Source organism: Kryptolebias marmoratus, linkage group LG2 (assembly GCF_001649575.2).
Source record: "Kryptolebias marmoratus isolate JLee-2015 linkage group LG2, ASM164957v2, whole genome shotgun sequence".
In the NCBI taxonomy this organism is placed as follows: domain Eukaryota; kingdom Metazoa; phylum Chordata; class Actinopteri; order Cyprinodontiformes; family Rivulidae; genus Kryptolebias; species Kryptolebias marmoratus.
This window is the reverse complement of record NC_051431.1, coordinates 6623914-6645615: the sequence shown is the minus strand read 5'-3', so window position 1 is coordinate 6645615 and position 21702 is coordinate 6623914. Positions and strand designations below refer to the sequence as shown.

Here is a 21702-nt window from a genome sequence, read left to right as displayed (position 1 = left end):
ATATAAAGCTGCACACTTTTATTATACAGCACTTGGCCTCCTACTTCAAAGTCCAGTCCAAATGTTGTGATTAAAAACAAGCCAAAAACATTAATAAATTAAATGACTACCATTCTTTAAAGAAATGCATATTGCACACTCTTTCATGAAATAACTTTTAAGATGGCCGCCACAGCTATCAATATTAACACGTCTTGCAAGATGTGTTGTACAAAATGTTCCTACTGAACCTTTTGTGTTGGCAAAGGTTGAATATCTGTGGTGGTCGTCTTGACTTCAGTTGATACCAAAGTTAATCGTGTGCAAATGTACACTGAATGATTCCTTTCTGAAAATTTCATTAAAACCTATCCAGTTAGGTTTTAAAAACAGATCCATTTGTGCTTGCAGTATGCATTGCTACTACCACACCAAATTTTATCTCATTATCTGTGAAATTGCCTGAATCATAATAATTTTTGTGTTTGCTAACATCTTTTAGATTTAATGGACATCTTGAATCAGATTGACTCCAAAAGTCAAATAGTTTTAGATGTTTATCAAATGATCACTTTCTGAAAGTTTTATCAAAATCTCTTTAGTGTTTTATGAAATATTTTGCCAGACCTACAGACAAATAACAGCACACACAGAGACAAGTGAAAAACATTTTCGCTGTTTTGCCTTTGTGTGGTGGGCAATAAAATGATGTCATCCTTAAACTAAAAAAAGTGTGTTTTAAATAAATTTGTAGGATGGGTTGAGAAGCATCGTACTGTATGTAAAAAGTGATTACTAGATAAAAGGCAAAAGTTCCCACACACAATAATGTAATTCTTGGCAATCAAATTAACAGATTCTAATAGGCAAAGAATTAAGACCACACACATTATTTGAACAGCTGAGCCAACTTCAAAATTCCCAAAATGAATTCATAATACAAAACATGTTGTGTAATTCTTTAAACAGATATGCACCAAGACTGTCTTACAGCTAAAAGCTGTTAATAGTTTAGAAACATGAAACAGCTAGAAGCACTTGGAGAGTGCAAACCTCCACCAAGGCCACGGATTTAATACAAAATAGCCTGATTTGAGTTGTGATCTGTTTCTTGTGACAACCCCGACATTTCCTGAAAATTTCATCAAAATCTATGTAGTAGTTTTTACGTATTCTTGCAAACAGACAAACAAACCAATCAAAACTACTGAAAACTTAACCACCTTGGAAGAGGTAAAAAAAAGCCCAAATATACTGAGTTTTTAGAACCCTTTATGTGTGATCATGGTAAAATACTGCAAATAAAGCCATCCTTGTTGTGCTAACATGGCTTGCTTTAGCTTTGACCAAGTAATGATATAGTTTAGGGCAGTGGTTCCCAACCCTGGACTTCGAGGAACACTATCCTGCATGTTTTCATTGTTTTCTGCTCTTCAGCAGGTTTTCAAGTTCTGCAGAAGCCTGTTAATCACTCATTCATTCAAATCAGGTGTGTCAAAACAGGGAAACAGCTAAAACATGCAGGATAGTGTTCCTCAAGGACCAGAGCTGGGAATCACTGCTTTAACATATCAATAATGATGTTGCAAATGGAAAATGGGAGACATTGACACTTACAGGTGTTTATGTGTCTCAACTTTCTTAAAAACACAAATAGTTGTGTTTACCATACAAAAAGGAATGAACAATTGAGATTAGAATAGATAATGTTCAACGTGAATGTAATCTGCTTCTGCATCAGGTCTTCTTTGGAAACTCTGATATCATGGATTGCAGAATGTGTTTAGGTAAAACAAAACAACTTTACTATAAAGTATAAAGTATCATCAAGAGAATTCAAAAAGATGTATTGCAATGATAAGAAAAATCTGCTGGCAGTTTAGGTTTATTCTTCTGGGTTTTCCTTACACAAAGTCATTGGTTTTCTGACTTTTCCTGTTGCCAGCTCTGTGGCTCGTCAGCATGGAGTTCTCATTTGGCCTATTTTTCCTTATGGATAGGTAAAATGCACCATTCTTGCCTTGAAAAGGCAATATGAAACATTGTTTTCAAAAGCCGTCAGTTTTACCACCAGGATAGATTGTGTTGTCTAAGAATTAAAGTTTCAGATTTATATTTATTATCTACAGTACATCATATTAAAAAGTTGTCAAAAATACTATAGACACAAAGCCAGGATAGAAAACAAATATTAAATGGTGATGATATTTTCTGCCCTCGGGCAGCAGTGTAATAAAAACACAAATTTGCAGGTGTAACCACTGCGTGAGCTCATCAACAATCCTGCCATTGTTAATGAACACATTTCATCACTTTGCATTAAAATGTAAATTGAATTTCTTTGACAGAAAAAAAATAAAAACATAAATCAACACTCAGACAGAGAGAGATAAGGGTGAGGTATGGAAGTTGGGTGGAGTAGAAAGGAAGTGTCATCAGCATACCAGTGAGTCAGAATATTGTTGGATCAAAACTGAACCAAGAAAAGATTTAAAATTAGGGCACCCAGTGTCCTGTATTTATTTATTTAAGCTGATATACACCATCCAAAAAGTGTTTTAAAAAAGAGAAGTACCACAATGGCAATCACATCATAGGCAAACTTGCATTTTAATGGTAATAAAGAAGCTGCTTCCAGTTTTAGATATCCAGTTTTGCACCACTTCTTTCAGAAGTTGTTTTAGTTTAATGTAAAGATTGGTTTGACATAAAACACATAGGAGACTCTTTCAGACACCCACAGTGAGCTAAACACATCTAAACTGTATGTATAATCACAAAAAGACAACAGATAATCGTTGCTTTGTAGGAAGAGATGTTTTGCTGAAGTTTGAAAAGTTGTGACAGCATTAAAAGTAGTTTTATGTTCTAACAAACTTTCAAAAGAAGCACAAACAATTTAAGCCATTTTCCATTTTTCAAAAATATTTTATTTGATATTGATCCAGGTACAAGGAAATAAAAGAGCATGAATTTATCTTACAGGTCAAGGGAATGAAACCATAAAAGTTTATTTTCTTGATTCACTCTCTTCATGAAGAAGGACATGCAAGTGAATACAGGTGTTGCACAGAGGAAAAAAGGAGCCAAACTGTAATGTAGAAATGGCATTGGACTGAAGTGTCAGCTCATCCCATACTATACAGAGAAGACTTCACTCAGCAATTTTCTCTTTTTGTCATTTTTAATCCTCTTTTATAGTAAAAAGGAAACACACAGATAGGCTACAAAGAACCAACAATATTGAGAAAATGAATGGAAGAGGTAAAGCACTTTCATCCTTCCAGAGACACATTCTCTCTATTGTCTTGACAAGCAAATTGAGTGTTTTTACTTCTTGTGTTGAAAAGTTTCTTTAGTTTTGACATGAGAGGAGCAGTGTAGTGAACATGCAAGACAAAGAGTGACTCAGATGACGACTGACCCGGGACATTTCTGTGCTGTGAGCACAGTGTGCCTATCACCTCCTTATGGCCTTGCTGCTCAGCTCTGACACCAAAGTTTACAAGAAACATAAAAAAACACATCTTATATCTCACAAATCTTTATGCATATTTCACAATATACCTTTATTATCATTTTAATAAATACAAAAACGACACTGTGATTTAAAAGAAAACAATGAGTATTAAAGAGACACTAAAATGCATTAGACATTAGAAATATCAATCTTAATTTGGTATGTTCTTTTACTGACATCTTGTCTTAAGGTGGATGAACCAGCACATTATATTGAGAATCAATATCCACAGGAGAAAAGAAATAAAAGGGGAGGACGACATAATCCAACATGAGAGGGAAGTTTTTGTCAATGAAAATGGAATGACAAAGTCAAGTGGAGATGTGTATGGATATATACACATTTATACACATACATAAACACCACCAGAATGTAAAATAACCTGAGATACTCTCTGCACCTCATTTCCAGAACACTGGCCACTGGGTGGATGGATAATAAAAAAAGATGATGGCATGACGACAACAGTACAACATTTGATGGCCTTTAGTTTCCCACCCCTATCAACATTAGCAGTACAAAAAAAGACAAAACAGTCATCAAACCACAAAAATCCTGAACATTACAATTGAAAACATTGTTGTAAGCAGCGTCTTGGAGTCCATAAAAGGCATACAAAGAAAGAAGCTTTGCATTAAAAAAGAACATTGTTGGAGAGATTAAAAATATGAAATCAGAGGCTGTGAAGTCGAAAGCTGAAGATGACACGAGTGTTTTGTGGCAGTCAGGCAGATAGAAAGTGTTTTGCTCCACACTGTGGTTGTAGACATGGAGGCAGTGGACTCATTGACTCAAGGCCTTTGTCTGTTATCTTTCTCACTCAAAGCTACATTGCAAGTCATAGACACCATTTTATTTTTAAGTTTCTGAGACAAGACTGTGCTAAATGTGGAGTTTTAATTACTGAGGCATCAACGTTTAACCCACAAAAGAGCACATATTTCAAAAGAATCTACCCAACAGGTATGTTGTTTTTTTTGGATGACACTACGCTGCCATATAAAATGTATTAGTCATAAAGTAGTAAGTGCTTTTAAAAAACAAAACTTTAAAAACAATCTAAACTAAAAACAAAGAAATAAAAAAATTGTAAACAAATCCAAATGCTCCATTGATTTTTATTTTTTTATTTTACTTTTTATACGTATTATTGCAACCAATCATGATAAAACAGTTTTGTCTGCGTCTTCTTTCTAACAAACGCCCTGAAAAGTTCTTACATCTGCCTAAAAGCGCTCTGACTTGGTGTCAGAAAACAAATACAGATTTTATCCACTCTACCTTCATTCTTGATACCTAATAGGAGCAAAAACTCAGTGTTGTAAAATTATTTAGGCAGTCAAACAAAAATGGAAACACTTTGTGACCCTCATCTACATGTTTCTGATACACTATTGTGGGACATTAAATTAGGACAGAATCTCTTTTTTTCCTATCAGTTGGCCTCGTATCTACCCATCACACCCTCGGGACTTGTGTCTCTGCCACCCATTTTGTCTGGACTGTAGAAATGGGTGCCTTATTTGTTGCTGTCTGTGAGAAAAGCATTACTCTTTAATATCTCTCTGTACACTAGAATATATTTTTCTTCTCTTTACTTTACAGTACAGAAACTCCTCTTCACATATTCATCCGGTTCTTCATGTCAGCAGGAGCTTTGTTTTTGTGCTTATCACCAAAAATTGCAGTGCAAAAAACAATAATTAATAATAATGATAATAATAATAATTAATGGTAACTATCAACAAACAATGGATTATAAAACAATTATTTTATGGCACAAGAGCCACTCAATTCACATATAATACAAATAACCAGATAAAACGCAATTGTTCCTGTATATGGAAATTAAAAAGCTCAAAATTATTTAGGTTTGCATAGCAATGCAACAACAAGTCAAAGAAAATATTTACAGGAAACAAAATTTCCTTTTCTTTAAGGGCAGGTACAAGAAAATGCTTTTCTCATACAGATGTTTTTTTGTTTTTTTTTTATTCGCCTTTTTCTAACAAAAAGAAAATGACAATAAGGTAGGAAGTGGAAAATATTTTCTTGAGGACAAAAACATAGTGAGATGTACAGTATGTCTGTGTCTTTACACCACATGTACAGTTCTGTGACACTGCTGTTCTCTGTGGTTCCCACTGTTGAACACCTTCCCTTTGAGAACACACAGGTATGGACAAAGTTCATCTTCCTGCCAAAGAGGGCAGTCTCCAGTTTACACTCCAGGCAGATTACTCTGTGAAGAGAATGATAATGTAAAAGAATACATATAGGTAGTCAATAAAAGTGTTTGAAGCATTATTTGCCAGTTTAGCTTAGAAAATTGCACCATATTATCTAAAAAGTTAAAAATAATGGCTACAAACTCATAAAGTCCAAATACTTTGGTGTTCATTGCACACATTTTACACTGACAAATGGTAATTTTATAGAAGTTATATGCTGGAAAACTATAGCCAGACACTGTCAGCACAATTCGCTAAATGTCCACACAAGTACAGGAAGAATGGATGATAATAAATAGGGGTTTTATGATCATAATTGCTAGACTAAAAAACATGACCTTCTTTCTTTATTGTGCCGTAGGTCATAAAACAGTGCAGTAAAGATCAAAACACTTAGTCACTCACATAATTCTCCTGTATACTGTCCTTGTCCATTGGCTCCCAGGAATTCAGCATGCTCAGTGGCGGTCCACTGTTGTGGCTGTCGTGGACCATCACTCTTCCGAGGCCCTGTCGAGCCCTTGGAGGAGGTGGTGCCGGAGGAACTGTGGCCCCCAGGCGAGGGGAATGAAGGTTTGCTGTAGGGCAGGCACCCATCCTCTAAAATCAAAAATGCACAGGGATCATTTTTGACATTGAAAAGTTGACATGGACTTGCATTAATTGTTACACATCTAACATATGATGCACTGAGATAAAGAGCACCCATCCTCCTGACATCTGCAGAGTGGCACTGCCAACAGGCAATGGAAGGGCATGCCACACAGAGAAAACTCAGCCTCACACATGGCCTTCCATTGACCAGCCTTGTGAGGGGGTAAATACAACAACAGAGGGTCCACTGGCTGCTCTGGCACCCCTGCTGCAGGGCAGCATAACATTGACCCTCAGCAGTCTCCATCAAGACACAAAATCTCATCAAACTGCTTCCCACTGCTTCACTAATGACTGTAATAGAGCCTGTCCTGACCTCTGATGATTCTCCTGTGCATCATTCAGGGCCTAGACACATGTGGAAACTCACCCGCAGGCTTTTTTGTAAAGACGCAGATTGTGGCACCTGTCTTTGTCTCGCAGTCTCAGAGAAACTGTCTGAGAGAGCCATGGCACAAAGATGGTGGGTAGCACAGCATGGAGAGTGCTAACGATCACACACGAGTACACACAAGAACACAGACACACACAGATGGGGGGTAGAGTGGCTGCTGTTTGTGTGAGAAAGAAAAAAAGAGCTAAAGACATTAAAGTCCATATCAGTTGCTGAGGCCTCCTGCCTCATTTGGATCTGAGCAGGCCGATACTGGCAACAGTTACAGGGGCAATAGGGAAGTTTAGGGAGGGCTGAAGGGGGAATTCTGGAAAACAGTGCAAGTGGCAGACGGTGCAATCTGTTCATGGGAGCCCAGTCTCGAAGCAGCATGAAAGCTCAATTCAACACAAGAACTTAGGGAAAAATGCACAGCCACCAAAGCACAACAGCTGCTACACCTCCATATCTTTGTTTTTGTCTTTTTATTTTTGAATAAAATACATATTTCCATTGAAGAACAATGAGCAATCGCTCTTGATTTTAGTGGCAAACTAGAGGATTTGTTTTCCCTAACTCGATTCTGTCTGATAAATCTATTTGATACAGACAAAGCAGATATTTGTACCTTAACCTTGCTGTGTGTTTTCAAACAAAAACTTAAATGTAGTGCTATTTTATCAGCGATTACAACCATTCCAAGATCGCCAACTGTCCAGTACTTGGTAACACAAACATTAGTTCATAATCTAAAAACCAAAAGCAACTTCAACTTAATGCTAAGGCAGAACAATAAAACATTTAAGGTTAGATATTTATAAAGCACATTAAACAATAAACATTGGAGCTTTAACTATCATTGCTTACATGATGCTTTTATATTGTTGATGAAAATTGACATCTAGCACTGTTACAGTTTTGACTTCCTCCGTACCTGATTTGTGTCCCCTACGTCCATCGTCTGCTCGGTCCATGGAACCCACCCTGTCTTGAGTCTGGCGATGATGTTCCAGAGATGTTCGCATCTGTCTGTCGATGGAGCTCTTCATGTCATCCGGCCCACACAAGGGTCCTGACAAAGGCGTGCGCTCCAGAGAAGAAGCCTTCCTATCTGTAGGTGGAACCATGCTGTTTACACTGCGGGCCCCTTGGATGCGGCCCTGCCCTTGACAGGGAGGGGGCTCAGGGGGAGGAGGTAGGTCTGTGCCAAGAAAACCAATGGGTAATCGCATGAATACATATGTTACACACAAATCTCATTAATTTAAAAACTGAAGAGGAGTTTATTTTATATATTTTATAATTGTTGATTTGAAAACCTTTTGGAAAAGTATTTAAAATGAGTTTTCAGATTTTATCTAACCATCTGCACCAGCATCTCTCCGGTGGGGTGTTGTGCCCTGACTTCGTGGTTTGCGTGTGGGCCTGGTAGCCCTCTGGTGGCCCAAGCTGTGCGTGCCGACTGTGCTGCCATCTGTTGAAAATGGACTGCTGGGCCGTGGCCTATGGGACAAGCCCTTACCTGCAGGAGGGATGCAAGACCACAAGGCATCTGGTTAATAAAGACATAAAGGAGCCCACACCCAGGCAGTGAAGCTGAGACTGCCATCAGGAAAGATAAAGGTTATCAATCAAGATCTGCAAAACATTTTTGAAAACAATGCCTTTCATCACAGGGGGAAAAAAAAGCTTAAGAGAAAGAAAAAGAAAAAGAAAAAAAAGAGTTAAACATGTCACCAAGTTAATACACATTCAACCTAAAAAGTCAAATAGGAAACCAGAAAGTTGATGAGAAATGCAGAGTTTATGCAAGACATAAGGATGTATCCAGTGTAGTCCTTAAGAGCAAGCTCCATGCACATTCTGTGAGAAATATTTAAGAGCAGCAAGAACAACAAGACCAGATGATTGGTGAAAATATCAGTAGGAATCATTAGAGCAGAGTGTAAAAAAAACATCTGCAACTATAGATGTCCCATAGCATCAGTGAGTATCTTGTCACTGCACACAAACCTCTCTTGCTGAGGCTAGTGCCCTCTAGGCGGTAGCCTGCTTTGTCTGCAGCAGCCACCAGGGCCTGAGCGAAGCTGCAGTGGGTAAATATGGAGCCATCAGAGGAACTGCCCAGACTGGACCTATAGCTGGAAAAATTACGTTCATCCTCTGAGGCCGAGCCCCACCCATTCACCATGGACCCTAAGGAATAGCACAGGTTTCAGCAAAGGGGTTTGAGGATATATTCAAATGTATTGTAAGTGAATTAATTCTTTCTGTCACAGCTCAGTGGCCATAACCTTTGCAGATATATGATATGACAGACTGAACATCGGTGGAGTGAATTCTATTATGTATAGATAGATAAAGATATTGAGTGATTTTAGATGATATACAAAACTCTACACTTAAATAACTTTGTGTTTGCTGCAGGACATTTTTTCTTCTTGTATCAGCCTTCTGTGGTGTAGTCCTTCTGTTTTGGCCAGCCTAAACACACGAAGGAATGTACACAGTGGAACAGCAGGACTGCCATCAACTGATTTTGCTCTTCTTTTGATAAAGAACAATGAAAGCACCTGTGTAGAGCTACATAACTGCCTCAGGTGACGCTGCACAAAACGGTGCACTGAATGAACACCTGGTGGTAAGAAGTTTTTTTTATATTCACATTTAAAAATGAACAGCTGCCACTGTTTAAAAAGAAGTGGAATGGTTTTAAGAAAAAGACTGATGAACAAATCTATATCCTTTTTCTCACTTAATGTGTTTTTAACACTTAACTTTTACTTTAAGGAAGGATTTAATTGAAGCCTTCCTTGCTTTTGTCTCTACTAACAGAATTGAGCGTGTGACAGGATGAAAAATGCACACACGAGAAAGACGCATATATCCTGTGAGACATATGACTCCTGGTCTATATGCTACTGTGTTTTTTGGTACTTCAATTTCTTTTCCTACATATAAAAAGCTGGGCCAGCACTTTAAATATAAAAGTATTAGTCTGCCAATAAAAATATGCCACTTTGGCAAGCAAAAACACCGAGAACAGTCGGCTAATGTGACAGCTTTCAGTGGGACTGGTTTGGCAGACTTCACTTAAGTGGCATGAACCCAAGTGCTCAGCTTAAACACTCGATCTCTCCCTCATACAGTGTGATGTGTTTGAACAGACTAGCATAACAGAGAAATGAGGAGGTGTGAGGCTAAAGGTGGTTCAGAAAGCAATAAGGACAATAGTAAGCATTTTAATTTATTAAAAGGTCGGTATGATACAAAAGATGGAACAATTCTAAGGTGAACAGCAGCAGACTGATTTTTAACTGAACACAATTTATACAAAACTCCCATGCATTTTGCTCCCCCGGATGGTATTTTTTTTTGCAACGATATGTAACACTTTTGAAATTGGGCAGAAAATTATGACTGTGGTTTATGTATCCAGACACGCTGGGAAATCCCCCTCAAAGTTTTCCAACTACCCTCATCTGTGAGTCTCTGCATCTTAAAGAGATGGTTACTAACTCACTGAATGTGACTCCAGGGAATTGCACCTTCAACAGCCAAAGTTGCAACAGCTTTTCACTTCTATTGCAGAAAAATTCTCTCAGATTATTGGAGAGTTCAGTACAGGCTTGCAAAAGGTTGTGTATATCCTGACACAACCCATTTTTACAGCTTTAACTGAAATCCAAGGCAGTAACTACTTGGAGTCCTCCATTTTCCCCCTCTATTTTCTTTGAATTTCTTTTTTAGGAGTTTTTCTCTAAGAAAGACTGACAGAAATTCCTGTGGGTCCAATCCTCCCACAAAGAATAGAGCAGATAATGAAGTATTGGCAGTGCCAGCCAAAGCACTGAAGCTTCCAAGTCTTCCAGCTCAGCAAAGGAACACTGCCTCAGCAAATCACATCACAGAATGACTTTTCAGCTGTACTAACCTCCACTTTCTACAGAACCACCTCTGGAGCACTTCCATTCTCTGAAACATTGGCCAATCAAATAGTACTTTTTTGTCTGTAATTTGATAAGAATTCCATTTATTTTTCTTTATGCCCTTGACATATTTTCTTCTCTGGGTCTCCAAACCAAAGTGTTTATGATGTGTTTCTCATTTGATCGTATTTTGAATAGAGCAAAGGGCAAAATCATGTTCTCTCAAACCATTAACTGAAACCTTTCAAGGTCCATGCACTGATAGAGAAAGGCCAGTAAACATTAGATCATTGGGGGACAGTAAAACCCAGGCTGAGTCCCCGTTGCCACTAAAACTGATTTACACAGACGGAAACCGTAACCTGCACGTCGTTAAGTGGAAAAATGATTCCCCCTGATGAGCAGCTGTCTCTACCTGCAGTCAGGAGATGTGACCCTGCTTCTCACAAACCTGACAAGGTTTTATGGGAGAGTAATCACCCACAACAGCCTCACCGCTTTAACAACTCTACATTACATGACCTATACAAAACCATGTAATTCCAAGTAATACCTTTATCTCTTAGGCTTAAGAAGGAAACATTTCTGCAATACCCACTACAACCTGAGGACTTACATTGATCAGCTAAAGATTGGTTGTATGAGCTTGAAACATTGAATTACACTGAACAGTCTGTGCAGACAATCTGCTGGTTAAAAATATGGCCCCTAAGGAGAAAGCAAATATATTCTGAAGCATCAGTGGTGATGTTTGATTTACTGGTCTTTGGTGGAACATTATGAAAACAGATCTATTTCCATATTATTATAACAAAGAGAAATCTATCAAGCTGCACTTGACAGGACTCTCACTCCCACCTTCCCAGACTTGTATAGACTCAAAATGGTGGCCACAATAAATCTCTGCCCTTTCCCCCCATCTTTCCTCTCTTCCTGCTGCTAACCCTGAAGCTGGGACTGTGTCTGTGCTGTCAAATGGTGAGTTAAAAAACAGACTTGTGCAGAGATAAATATAAATACAGCTGTCTTCATAGCAAAACAGATGAGGATAGAAGCTGTAAATTAGAGCCCAGTTGCTGATTTAAATTTGTTCAAATACTCAGCAGTAGGAGAAGTCAGTGGTACCAATACCAATATTCCATCATACTACGGACACCTACACTTAAGGGGTACTGATCTAAGGGTAGATCCACCAGCAGCACTGTCAGTCTCATTATTCTCATGCTTGATTATCTCGACGAGACCCTATTTTTTTCTGCTGTGTGATTTTTCCACACATAAAATGCTTTAGTATTAAATATTTTTTTATTTTATTTTTATTTAAATGTGGTGAGATAACTAGGAAGAAATGAAGAGCCATAAAGGAACACTGCAACAGTTGTTTCTCCAAAACCTTCTGAACAAAATGGCAGACATTTTTTTAAACACCACTCTTGAGTTTTATCTTTTAGATTATTGATGGATGGTGATGCCCGGTCTGTATGAGAACAGCATTCCAGAAGAAGCTCTGCTGCTGTAGTGTTGTGCCCTTCATATGTCACTCTTCCTAGCAGACGGTCATAAAAGTTTTCAGTGAGTTGTAAAAATGGAAATGGTGTCCCTGATCTGGAATGGAATATGCTGCACATGAAATTTATTTCAAATCTCATTGGGAAGCTATGGGGGGTGCTGGGTCTGGAGTTGTGTGCCAGTTAAATCGAAGTCGTTCTCTCCTGCTTGCCTAGCCTCTACCTCCTCTTCATCCTTCTCATTTTCCTCTCACTATTCTGTTTAAAATTCATTGACTTTCTTATCTCTTGTAGATTTGACAATTATAATTTCCAACAGTCTGCAAAAAGTGCTTAAAACTTGACTGAGCTACACTTAGTAAGCAAATTCATATAAAAAAACCCCACATAGGAACATGTAGAAAAACCATCTATTTACTGTAGAACAAGCTGTAACAAACAAATGGACTTGGAGATGTTTTGTCCAGTAAAATGTGTCAATAGCATCGACAATTTAAATGAAAAGACATTATAGACAGCAGAAAATCATGTGAAGTTAAAGCCCACCTGTTAAAGAGCTGTCCAGGTTGTCCATGCTAGACCCTGGTGTGTGCTCAATACCGCGGGGATGCCTGGCACCGTAGCCCTCATCCTCCTCCTCATCCTCCTCTTCGTCCTCTTCATCAGGCAGGTCAGTCTCCAGATCGGAAACCATTGTGCTTGACACATAGCCCACTGGAGGAGCTGGAGCCTGGGGAGGAAGAGAGACCCCCTGCATGTGCCTGCCAAAAAAAAAAAAAGAATGAGAAAATGTGGAGGTGTGATGAATATAGCGGAGAACAAAAGCCATTTCCTGAGGTTTGTATAATGTAAAATGGAGAAAAAAATTGAGCATGTATGTAGAAAATTTGGAGCTCACATTTCAGAGCTGTGTCATATAAATGGCTGAATAGTTTTGAACAAATCTACTAAAGGTCAACTTGTATGCTAACACAAAGATCTGCTAATTGCATCTGCTAATGGTACAAAGGCACGTTCCCCAGAATTGTCAACACATGGCTGTCACCTCAGTGGCAGCCTGCTTCGCTGACAGCCACATTTGTAAGAGGAGTGCAAAGTCTTTGACGCGGTTTTCGTTGGGAATTGGTTGTAATTACTGGCCCTCTGGTGTTGTCAGAGATGCTCTCTAACCAACATAGTCATTACTGGGTAACATGACATCTCCTTCCTGACAAGGCATCCCTGCCCCCCCAACAACCCACTTCACTATTATGAATGAATGCCAGTCTCTCATTCGCTCTGTGTTGTTGACAGAATGAAGCATGGCCTTCATCTGACTTGCATGAGCAGAACAACAATGGAATGCGGAATGTGTAGGGGGAGTAAACAACCATGGGTATGAAATTGTGTCTCTTAGAGTGAGCAAAATACAGTAGTCGCTTAAGTGGTAGCGTGGGCCTATTAAAATGAAATGATTAATGGGTTTATCTCCTGTGCACACACACAGTTGACACAAGGAACACTGCAGGACCAAAATAAATCCTGGCAACAAAAAGAAAGTAACAGAACCAACAGTATGCATTTTGAATAAAATTCAGCAACATTAACAACAACAATAAATCTAAACAGATAGAAAAGTGATAGAAAGACAAACATATAGAAAAATGAAAATATACCATGTCTGTTTAGCCATGTCCAGTTGGTATGCTCTGGTCAGCTCATCCAAATGGGCCTGGAGCATTGGCTGCATCTCATCTCGAGGAGAGGGGGTAAGGGTAGCTGTGGACTGCTGTCCAAAGGACATGGCAGCTGGGGAGGAGGCAACCCCTCGAATGGGTGGGGTGGGAACCCTTTCCTCTTCCTCCTCCAGCTCATCTTCCATGCCCTGGTGAAGGTATGTCTGCACAGGCATGGGCGGGCCCCAAGTGTCACTCTCGTACCTGTGATAACAAGTGTAACTTTACTTTAGAGACTTTTCATTTAAAGGTCACAGCTGATTACTTTTGACGACTTCCTCTTAGAACTTATTTTCTAAATTATTCAATCCAAATATTTAGCTGTTGAAAGAGAACATATTATGTACTAACAGAGCCTTATGACCTTGTCCAACTTTTGTAAAAATTTGGCAGTACTGTCAAGCCTCACTTTTGCATAGCTGTGCTTATACATGCTGAAATAATATTAGCCATAAAAAATGTTCATCAAAGAAATTTGTCGGTGCACACTCCATGGGACATAAGTGTTTTAATCGGCTGCCATTAAGAGCAGCCTGAGATTTACAGTGCAAGGGACTCTTCATTTGCCAGATAGCCTATTAAAGCAGATGACTCTCCCAGATTGGAAATGGGGGTGAGGGGACATAACACCTTCTGCACCAAAGAGAGGGACACTTAGAATCACTTAAATGAGCGTCTATTAATATATACTTAAAGTGTTTGCACTTTTATTAGATTCACTACACTAATTGAATTATTGAAATGTATCAGGTAAAAAATATGCTTCAAAACTGCTTATAATTTCCTGTGCGCATTCTCTGTGACGAAACATGGAAAGGATTGTTTCATTGTGGAATTTAGAAATGCGCTCACAGAAGCAACAAGACATCTTTTAATTTATTTTCATGTTAAGAAATGCTCCAAAGACAAAAACAGGACTGTCAGATTTTTTTTGATTTGCACTTATATGTGTGAGTTTTCATGTGAAAATCTCTATGCAATGTACTAGTTGCCTGTGAAGGTAGTATGCACAATGATCCCTCTGTTTTCTGTAGATGTAGCTGTAGTACAGTAATTAGTTAAATAAAAAGATCTTTTTACAACACAAATGCGTATAGTGGGGTGTTTCAGCTAACAAGACATAAGATCCATCACTTATGAGATATTCAGAGAAGGAACAGCTCACAGTGGGAGCTCAGTTTCAATCTCTGTGACGTACAGTCAGAAAACATTATGACTCTAATGCAAAGTAGGCATTTGATTATTTCCCAAAATGAATACAGACAGAATGAAAGATTAAAAAACATCACATCATTCATTCACAAAGTATTTTTCTTCAAACATTAAAAGTTGAATCTAGCAAAGAAATGTATAAAACTAAATTCGGTTGAACTAGAAAGATCCCAAGAAGCACTAAATTTTGTTTTTAATGCACATACACTTTCAGTTTCTTATTGTCTTTAAGGTGCATAATTCTCAAGATTCAATATTTTTTTAATTTGTGAAAAATCTAAACATCAGCAAAAAAAAAAAAAAAATGACAGTAATGTCCAAAACATTTTTCTCACATTGTATTTTTTTTTTTTTTTAGAATAATGTGTTTATGTGTGTTGACATACCCTCCTCCTTCATGGTGCTCAGTGGGATAAAGATCCATCTCAGTGCCAGGCAAAGGGTGAATAGGGGGAGGGGGCAGGGGAACATTGGCCCAGTTGGACCCATTAGCTTTAGCAGGTTTTGAGCCAGCCTTTGTTTTCTTCTTCTTTCCTCCTTTTCCGCCTACAACAGGAGATCATTCATTTAGGAGACACGTTCACTGAAAATTAGATTTCATCGGAAAATCAATTAAAATCTAATGTACAAGTGGGATAGCATTACAAATAACACTAGCTGCTTTTGTCATGTGACAAATGTGCATTCTAAAGAAACTCAATTTGGTGCAAACATGCTGCTTAGATTACAAATCCATTTGCACTCACTTTCAGCATACCACTGGAAAGTCATACACAATTTCAAACAGCAGATTTGTATGGGCTCTGGCCTGTCACTGCTTACATAGAAAATCTCAAGGTTGCTTGATGAAAAGCATGCTTCCATTGATTGATTGGTTGAAAAGCCTCAAATCTCCATAGAAACAGAAGAGAACAGCAGTTAATGCGGCTGATGCAGACCTTTGCGCTCCACCCATCCCTCAGTGTCCCCTTTAACACCAGGCTTTGGGTTCCACAATGAAATATCTCACTGCACAGCATCATTATAATGAATGGCTTGTGTAGTGTCAGTATGTCCCTAATGGAATTCACTGAGAGTCTATTACTACTTTCATTTCTTTTATTACACTAGAGAGCCACTAACCCCATCTATTTCCACTCATAACCCTCCAACACCAAATTCTCTTCTGTCACATCCATCTTTATAAATCTGCCAGCCAGGTCAATACTAAGTTTTATATGATTTGGTCACAGCGGAAGAAACACTTTTATTTTCTTTAAGACATTCGACTTCAATCTCAAATATTTTTATAAGCTCAGTTACACACAGTATAAACTTAAACTAAAGCAAGCTAACGTTTTCTATAAGCATCAGATCATACAGTAATTTCTGATTCTCGTTAATGACTTTTGGGTGTAATTGTAACATTGTATTTGTTGTTTTAAGTGGAAAATCTGCAATACTACACAAGTTCTACAAAAGCAATGGCAGAGTGTAAACAAGCACATCTCTGTTTTTTAAGGGGCTCCAGCTAACAAAACCAACAAACCTGAGATGCTCGAGCTCCACGTGTCTTAATAATGGCAAACATTACCATTCATAATTAAAGTCATGTGATGCCCTATTAGGATTTTTGAAATGGTCATTTTAAATGTGATACAATTTTTAGATACATGGAACAAAAAGATCAAAATGCTGTGAAACCTGTTTAAAGATAATACATCTACAATGGCTTTTCAGAAGCATATTTGTAAAATTAATAACTTGGCCTTTGTTTATAATTTGGCAGTTCAAAGATCACAATGTACTGTTTGTGAATGCATGTAATATACTGTTAATTTCACATCAAATTGGAAATTTTCATTCCACACTTGAATTTATTACACAATGACCCTGTTGTGTAACTCTGTATAAGGTTCAGCAATTAGTCTAAAGTATTGCTTCACTAAAGTTTGAAATGGAAGGAAGTATGGAGACATAGTATTTGAACATGGTGGAGAGATTTGTAGATGAAGAATTGCTTCCAGAAAATATTTCAGGCCGGCGCCACCAGCCACACTAAGCCATCTTCGGGAATCCCTGCTGAGCATATTTGTATCTGTCAAGTGAAGAATTTGTTTTTGCTGCCAAAAGCCTGTGCTTACTTATTGCAGTGCCCTAAAAAAAAGGAGCTATCATTTCATCTAGAAGTTTACCGTAATCTGATAAACTAACCTGACGCACAGTAAAATGTACATCTCTGTCATCAAAATAATTTTACAGATGCAGTGAGCTACATTTTTATTGATTTCCATGAAAACCAGATAGCAGAGAAATAAGCAAAAATGTACAGTCTGACTAGAGTCCAAAAAAATCTGTTTGTCTTTCCATTAAAACTTATTTTCTTCCCTGGTACAAAAGGAAACATTGCTAGCTCGAGTGCATAGAGGTGGTGTCAGAATAAGATTAATAAAGAAAGGAAGTAATAAAAGAAACAACTGTAAGCCCAAGGCAGGAGGCACCACAGTGTAAGTATAATCTGAAAGTAATTGGGTTTTCTAATCACGCCTCTGGGCGATGCTTGACTTTTACTAGTAAATGGTGAGCTGACGTGATTGTTCAATCATCCCTAGTCCCTCCACACAAGACCAGCCATCAATATTGTAAATGAGCCTCTTCTTGGGAAAGATGGTCTGGCGGTGAAATTCCAACAGCTCAACCCAAATATGAAATATAGACAAGTTGTGGCTAGAAGCTATACAGGAATTACACAGCACACTCATGTCTTTTTATAAAATTGGGTTTCTCTTCAAAGGGGAACTGATGCTAAACATAGAGTCAGCTTTGGGCATTTATACCCAAGGTTTTGGGCACTCCCAGCCTGTAACTGCAGGGCTGCACAGCCTTGAGTTTGCTTTGTTTTTACTGTGTGCTTCAGTGCTGAAGGGAAAAGCCACAGAGAAGTGATTCTACAAAGATTACACAGCCAGATCTTACTTATGAGGTGGGAATAAGTCTTATATTGTATGCATTAGTTAAAAAATACCTGTTTTTTAATAAGGTGGGATGCAGCATATATGAGAAGTGCAGGAGCACAAGGTCACAAAAATCTATGGTCTTCTCATGACCATGAACATTGTAACTTCAGAGGCAGGCTGGGTGAGAGTGTAGAGGAGCAATAAGTCTTCAGGGTCTTGAACCGCTACAGAAAACACCAGATACCTCTTCTCCCCTACACCAAGAAACGTTTTAATGAGCGGCTTCATGTCCCCAGTGGAGATCCATGCTGTCATGAAAGCTGCTCTATTTCTGTTCCTTTTCATCCTCCTCTCCTCCTTCAGACCTGGCATTCATTATTCCTTCCATCTCCTTAGAGGGTGAGCAAAGCACTATAACTTCCACTCCCTTTCTCCTTCAAATGCTGACTTTACTTTGGTGGAAGCCTGTATCAAAGCTCTGCTTGTGCTAATTCAAATTCCCATCACTATTGCAACTTACACCACACAGTATATCTCAAGTTCATTAATTTGGTTGGGTAACACCAACTATATATTTCAGTACAATCAAACACATTTAACTCCAAAAACAGGTAACCAAACCTGAAAATTATACAGTATGTACATGCCAAATGTCATTCTTTAATATAAGAGTCTATTTCCATAAGCCAATCATCCAAAAAGAATTGGTGAAACATAATTCTGCTAAGCCATTCTTCATATTTCAAATTTTTTCACAACTTCCAAACTTTCAGCACATGGGACATAAAGCTCCCTCCCCCCATTAGTTAAAATGGAACCTTGTATAGTTTTGTCAGCTATCAACTCAAGAAAAGTAAAGATTTAAAACATGATAAAAAAGATCTTACTATGAGTATTAAATTATGTCTGCCAGTTCACTAATTACCACATTATACACTGGTAATTTAATGGTTGTAAAAATATTACAAAGTAACAAGTGGTTTTATGAGACTGGTGTTTGCAAATAATACTTTTGCAATATTCTTGTGAGAGTAATAAAAATATCTCCTTGAAATTCAAAACTATTTCCAAACCATGTCCTTGGCAATACCTTACATTTACTGTTAAGTAAAAATATCTACAGTATTTTTAATTCTCTTCAAGGTATGCCCTTATAAAACGGAACATCCAAAACCCAGCTGAAGCCCTCTGTAACCTGCCTATCTTTATGAAGATTGCGCCTGTAAGGCATGACCACTTCACATCCTTCTCTCCGACCTACGTGTGGAAGAGCATTGAATTAGAGGCCAGTTAAGGCAGTGGCTTGTAACTAGATAAAAGAGGAGAGTGGAAGGGAGGCAGGCAGAGGGCTGCCTTGGTGTCCTATAAATGACATTGTAATTCTCTGAACATGGGTTTTAGTGTAGTCGTCCACCATTAGGGGATGAGGGAAAAGGGAGGTATTTTTGCCACTTTATCCAGTCAAGCATCTCTAATGGTGTCTGTGGATATAGCCCACTCTGTCTGAAAGACTCCCTCTGCCCCTACTCGTCTCTGCTCACTCACACAGTAAGAGACAAAGCCATCACAAAGATCTGCAGCGGTGGCAGAAACTCAGCCTTAGCACTTCCAGCCATATTCTGTCAGGAGATTGTGCCAGCATTTCTCTATGCTTCGATAGGCTGTCAGCTGCTGTCATAGTATATCCCAACACCGCAACATACACCAGAAACAAACACCAAGAACCACTCATAACTGAAATAAATTAATTAATACAGCAAACACATACAGAACAATCAACTAGAAGCAACAGGGGCAACTGAGTGAACAAAGCAGCTTCAGTGAGGGAAGGGGAATGTGTTTATGAAAATGTCCTGGATGTCAAGTTTGCACATGCAAATAAACGATCAATAAAGCAATTAGGACATCAGTCAATCATAAAGATGGGTGGGGGAGCAGAGTGTCCCAGCCTGCTTTATTCTCTGCTGCGTAAACCAACCTGAGAGACTGCCGCTTCGCTCTGAGCTGTTGTGAGAGCTGGTGGTGCTGAAATCTTGTGATTGGTTGTGTGGGATTCTATTAGACAATCCATCGGCCAATCGGTAGTCAGGAATGAAAAGGAGGGCTACAGTGGAGGTTAAAGGGCAAAAATCACAGTGGCATCAGGTGACTGGCAGTTAGCACAAGCACATGCAAACATGCAGTTAGAGCATTAAGCAAGCGGGATAAATTCAGGATACATACACTCAACAAACCACACTCTTTTCACAATCCAGTTACTCTTTGATATTTGAGCAATGGACAGTATAAATACTGAACAAATCCAGTTTGTTGAATATTTGGGAAAAAAGCTCCAATTTCCCCCCAGACTTTTAGTTCACTTGTGGAATGGGATCAGAGCGTCAAAGATTTATTTTAGTATTTTATTTATAATTATTCATGTTCTTGAAAAACATTGAATTAAAAAGACAGGAAAAAATAAATACATTTATTTAACTAGAAAATGAGATTGTAAATGTATTAAATTACAGGAATAAACCATGTGAATCTAGTTTTTTAGATATCCTGCCTCTAATTTATTGTGAATAGTTTCAATATTATTAGAAATAAAATGGATTTGCAATTATTCTGAAAATAAAGGAGGAAAATATTCATGAAAACTCAGCAGGAAATGAAGAGATGACTTAGCTGTATTATCATTTCAAAAGATTTAATTTAACCTTGATGTAAAACCAAAATTATGACTGCAGGCAAAAAAAAAATTCCAAAATAAAATAAGAATTGCATCCCCCCACACTAAGGTTAAAAGGGCCTCATAGAGTTTTAGGTGAAGACTGTTTTGTAACTGCTGTAAAACTAGTTTGAATCACACACAAAAAAGAAAGCTTTGGGATTTAATGATACATAAAATGATTCTACTTCACAAATCATTAAAATCCATGTTGAAGGACAACTGTATTTCCACAACAGCAAGCTTTCTCAGTGTGACTTACTGTTGTTGCAGGAGTTTTTGTCGGGCAGGGAGTAGCCCAAGTTGGTCATTTCCTGCTTGGCCTGTAGCGAGGCCTTCCACTGGGAGTCAGGCAGGTCCACGGCCAGCTCATGGATGCTGCTAGAGTGGAGGATCTGAGTGGTGGCATATGGAGTGGCTTGGGATGTTTGACCAGGGCTGTTGTAGTTGGTTTTAGTGGTGAAGTCTATACTGCTGTAGATGGCTCCATCAGAAAGCATAGTGCCCGTCTTATCCCCCTGTCCAGAGGGAAGATCTGGAAAAAAATTTGAATATTTATGACAAGCTATTTCAAGTGTACTTTATGTAAAAATAATAATAATAATAATAAACTAAGTTAAAATTCCTTTTATTTATTGCAATTTAAGTAAAAAAAAAAATAAAAAAAAAAAAATATATATATATATATATATATACATACACACACATCTAGAAATTCAAATTGAGTCAAAGTTACAAGGGCTTCTCTTTCTTTCTTTGTCTGTCTCTCTTTTGAGGGTTTCAGGAGGGTTAATCTGATATCCCTCTATCTTATATTTTCATACATAAGGCATAAATGCTAGTGTTTTGCATATGTGTGTGTGTGTGTCTAACAGAGGGGAGGAGTGGGAAAGAGCAACCAGGCTCTCCTCATAGCGTACAGTTTGCATGCCCAC

The 21702-nt window shown here is 38.2% G+C and overlaps 1 protein-coding gene across 11 annotated transcripts in view; it reads right to left on the bottom strand.

Moving 5' to 3' along the window:
- Positions 1 to 2911: 2911 nt before the first annotated feature.
- The window catches only part of robo2 (roundabout, axon guidance receptor, homolog 2 (Drosophila)), a 250952-nt gene continuing 232161 nt past the window's right edge, over positions 2912 to 21702 (bottom strand). For 4 of the 11 annotated variants that reach the window (XM_017416383.3, XM_017416384.3, XM_017416385.3 and 1 more), the window contains 10 exons: positions 21030 to 21302; positions 20036 to 20161; positions 15508 to 15667; positions 13850 to 14113; positions 12741 to 12955; positions 8771 to 8953; positions 8121 to 8279; positions 7692 to 7958; positions 6136 to 6330; positions 2912 to 5741 (listed from right to left, as the gene is read on the bottom strand). In XM_017416383.3, the coding sequence (XP_017271872.1) occupies positions 5740 to 5741; positions 6136 to 6330; positions 7692 to 7958; positions 8121 to 8279; positions 8771 to 8953; positions 12741 to 12955; positions 13850 to 14113; positions 15508 to 15667; positions 20036 to 20161; positions 21030 to 21302 (1844 nt within the window). In that variant the 3' untranslated portion in view covers positions 2912 to 5739. The remainder of the gene's footprint in view (positions 5742 to 6135; positions 6331 to 7691; positions 7959 to 8120; positions 8280 to 8770; positions 8954 to 12740; positions 12956 to 13849; positions 14114 to 15507; positions 15668 to 20035; positions 20162 to 21029; positions 21303 to 21702) is intronic. The other 7 variants (XM_017416389.3, XM_037980438.1, XM_037980434.1 and 4 more) reach the window with 3 other exon arrangements.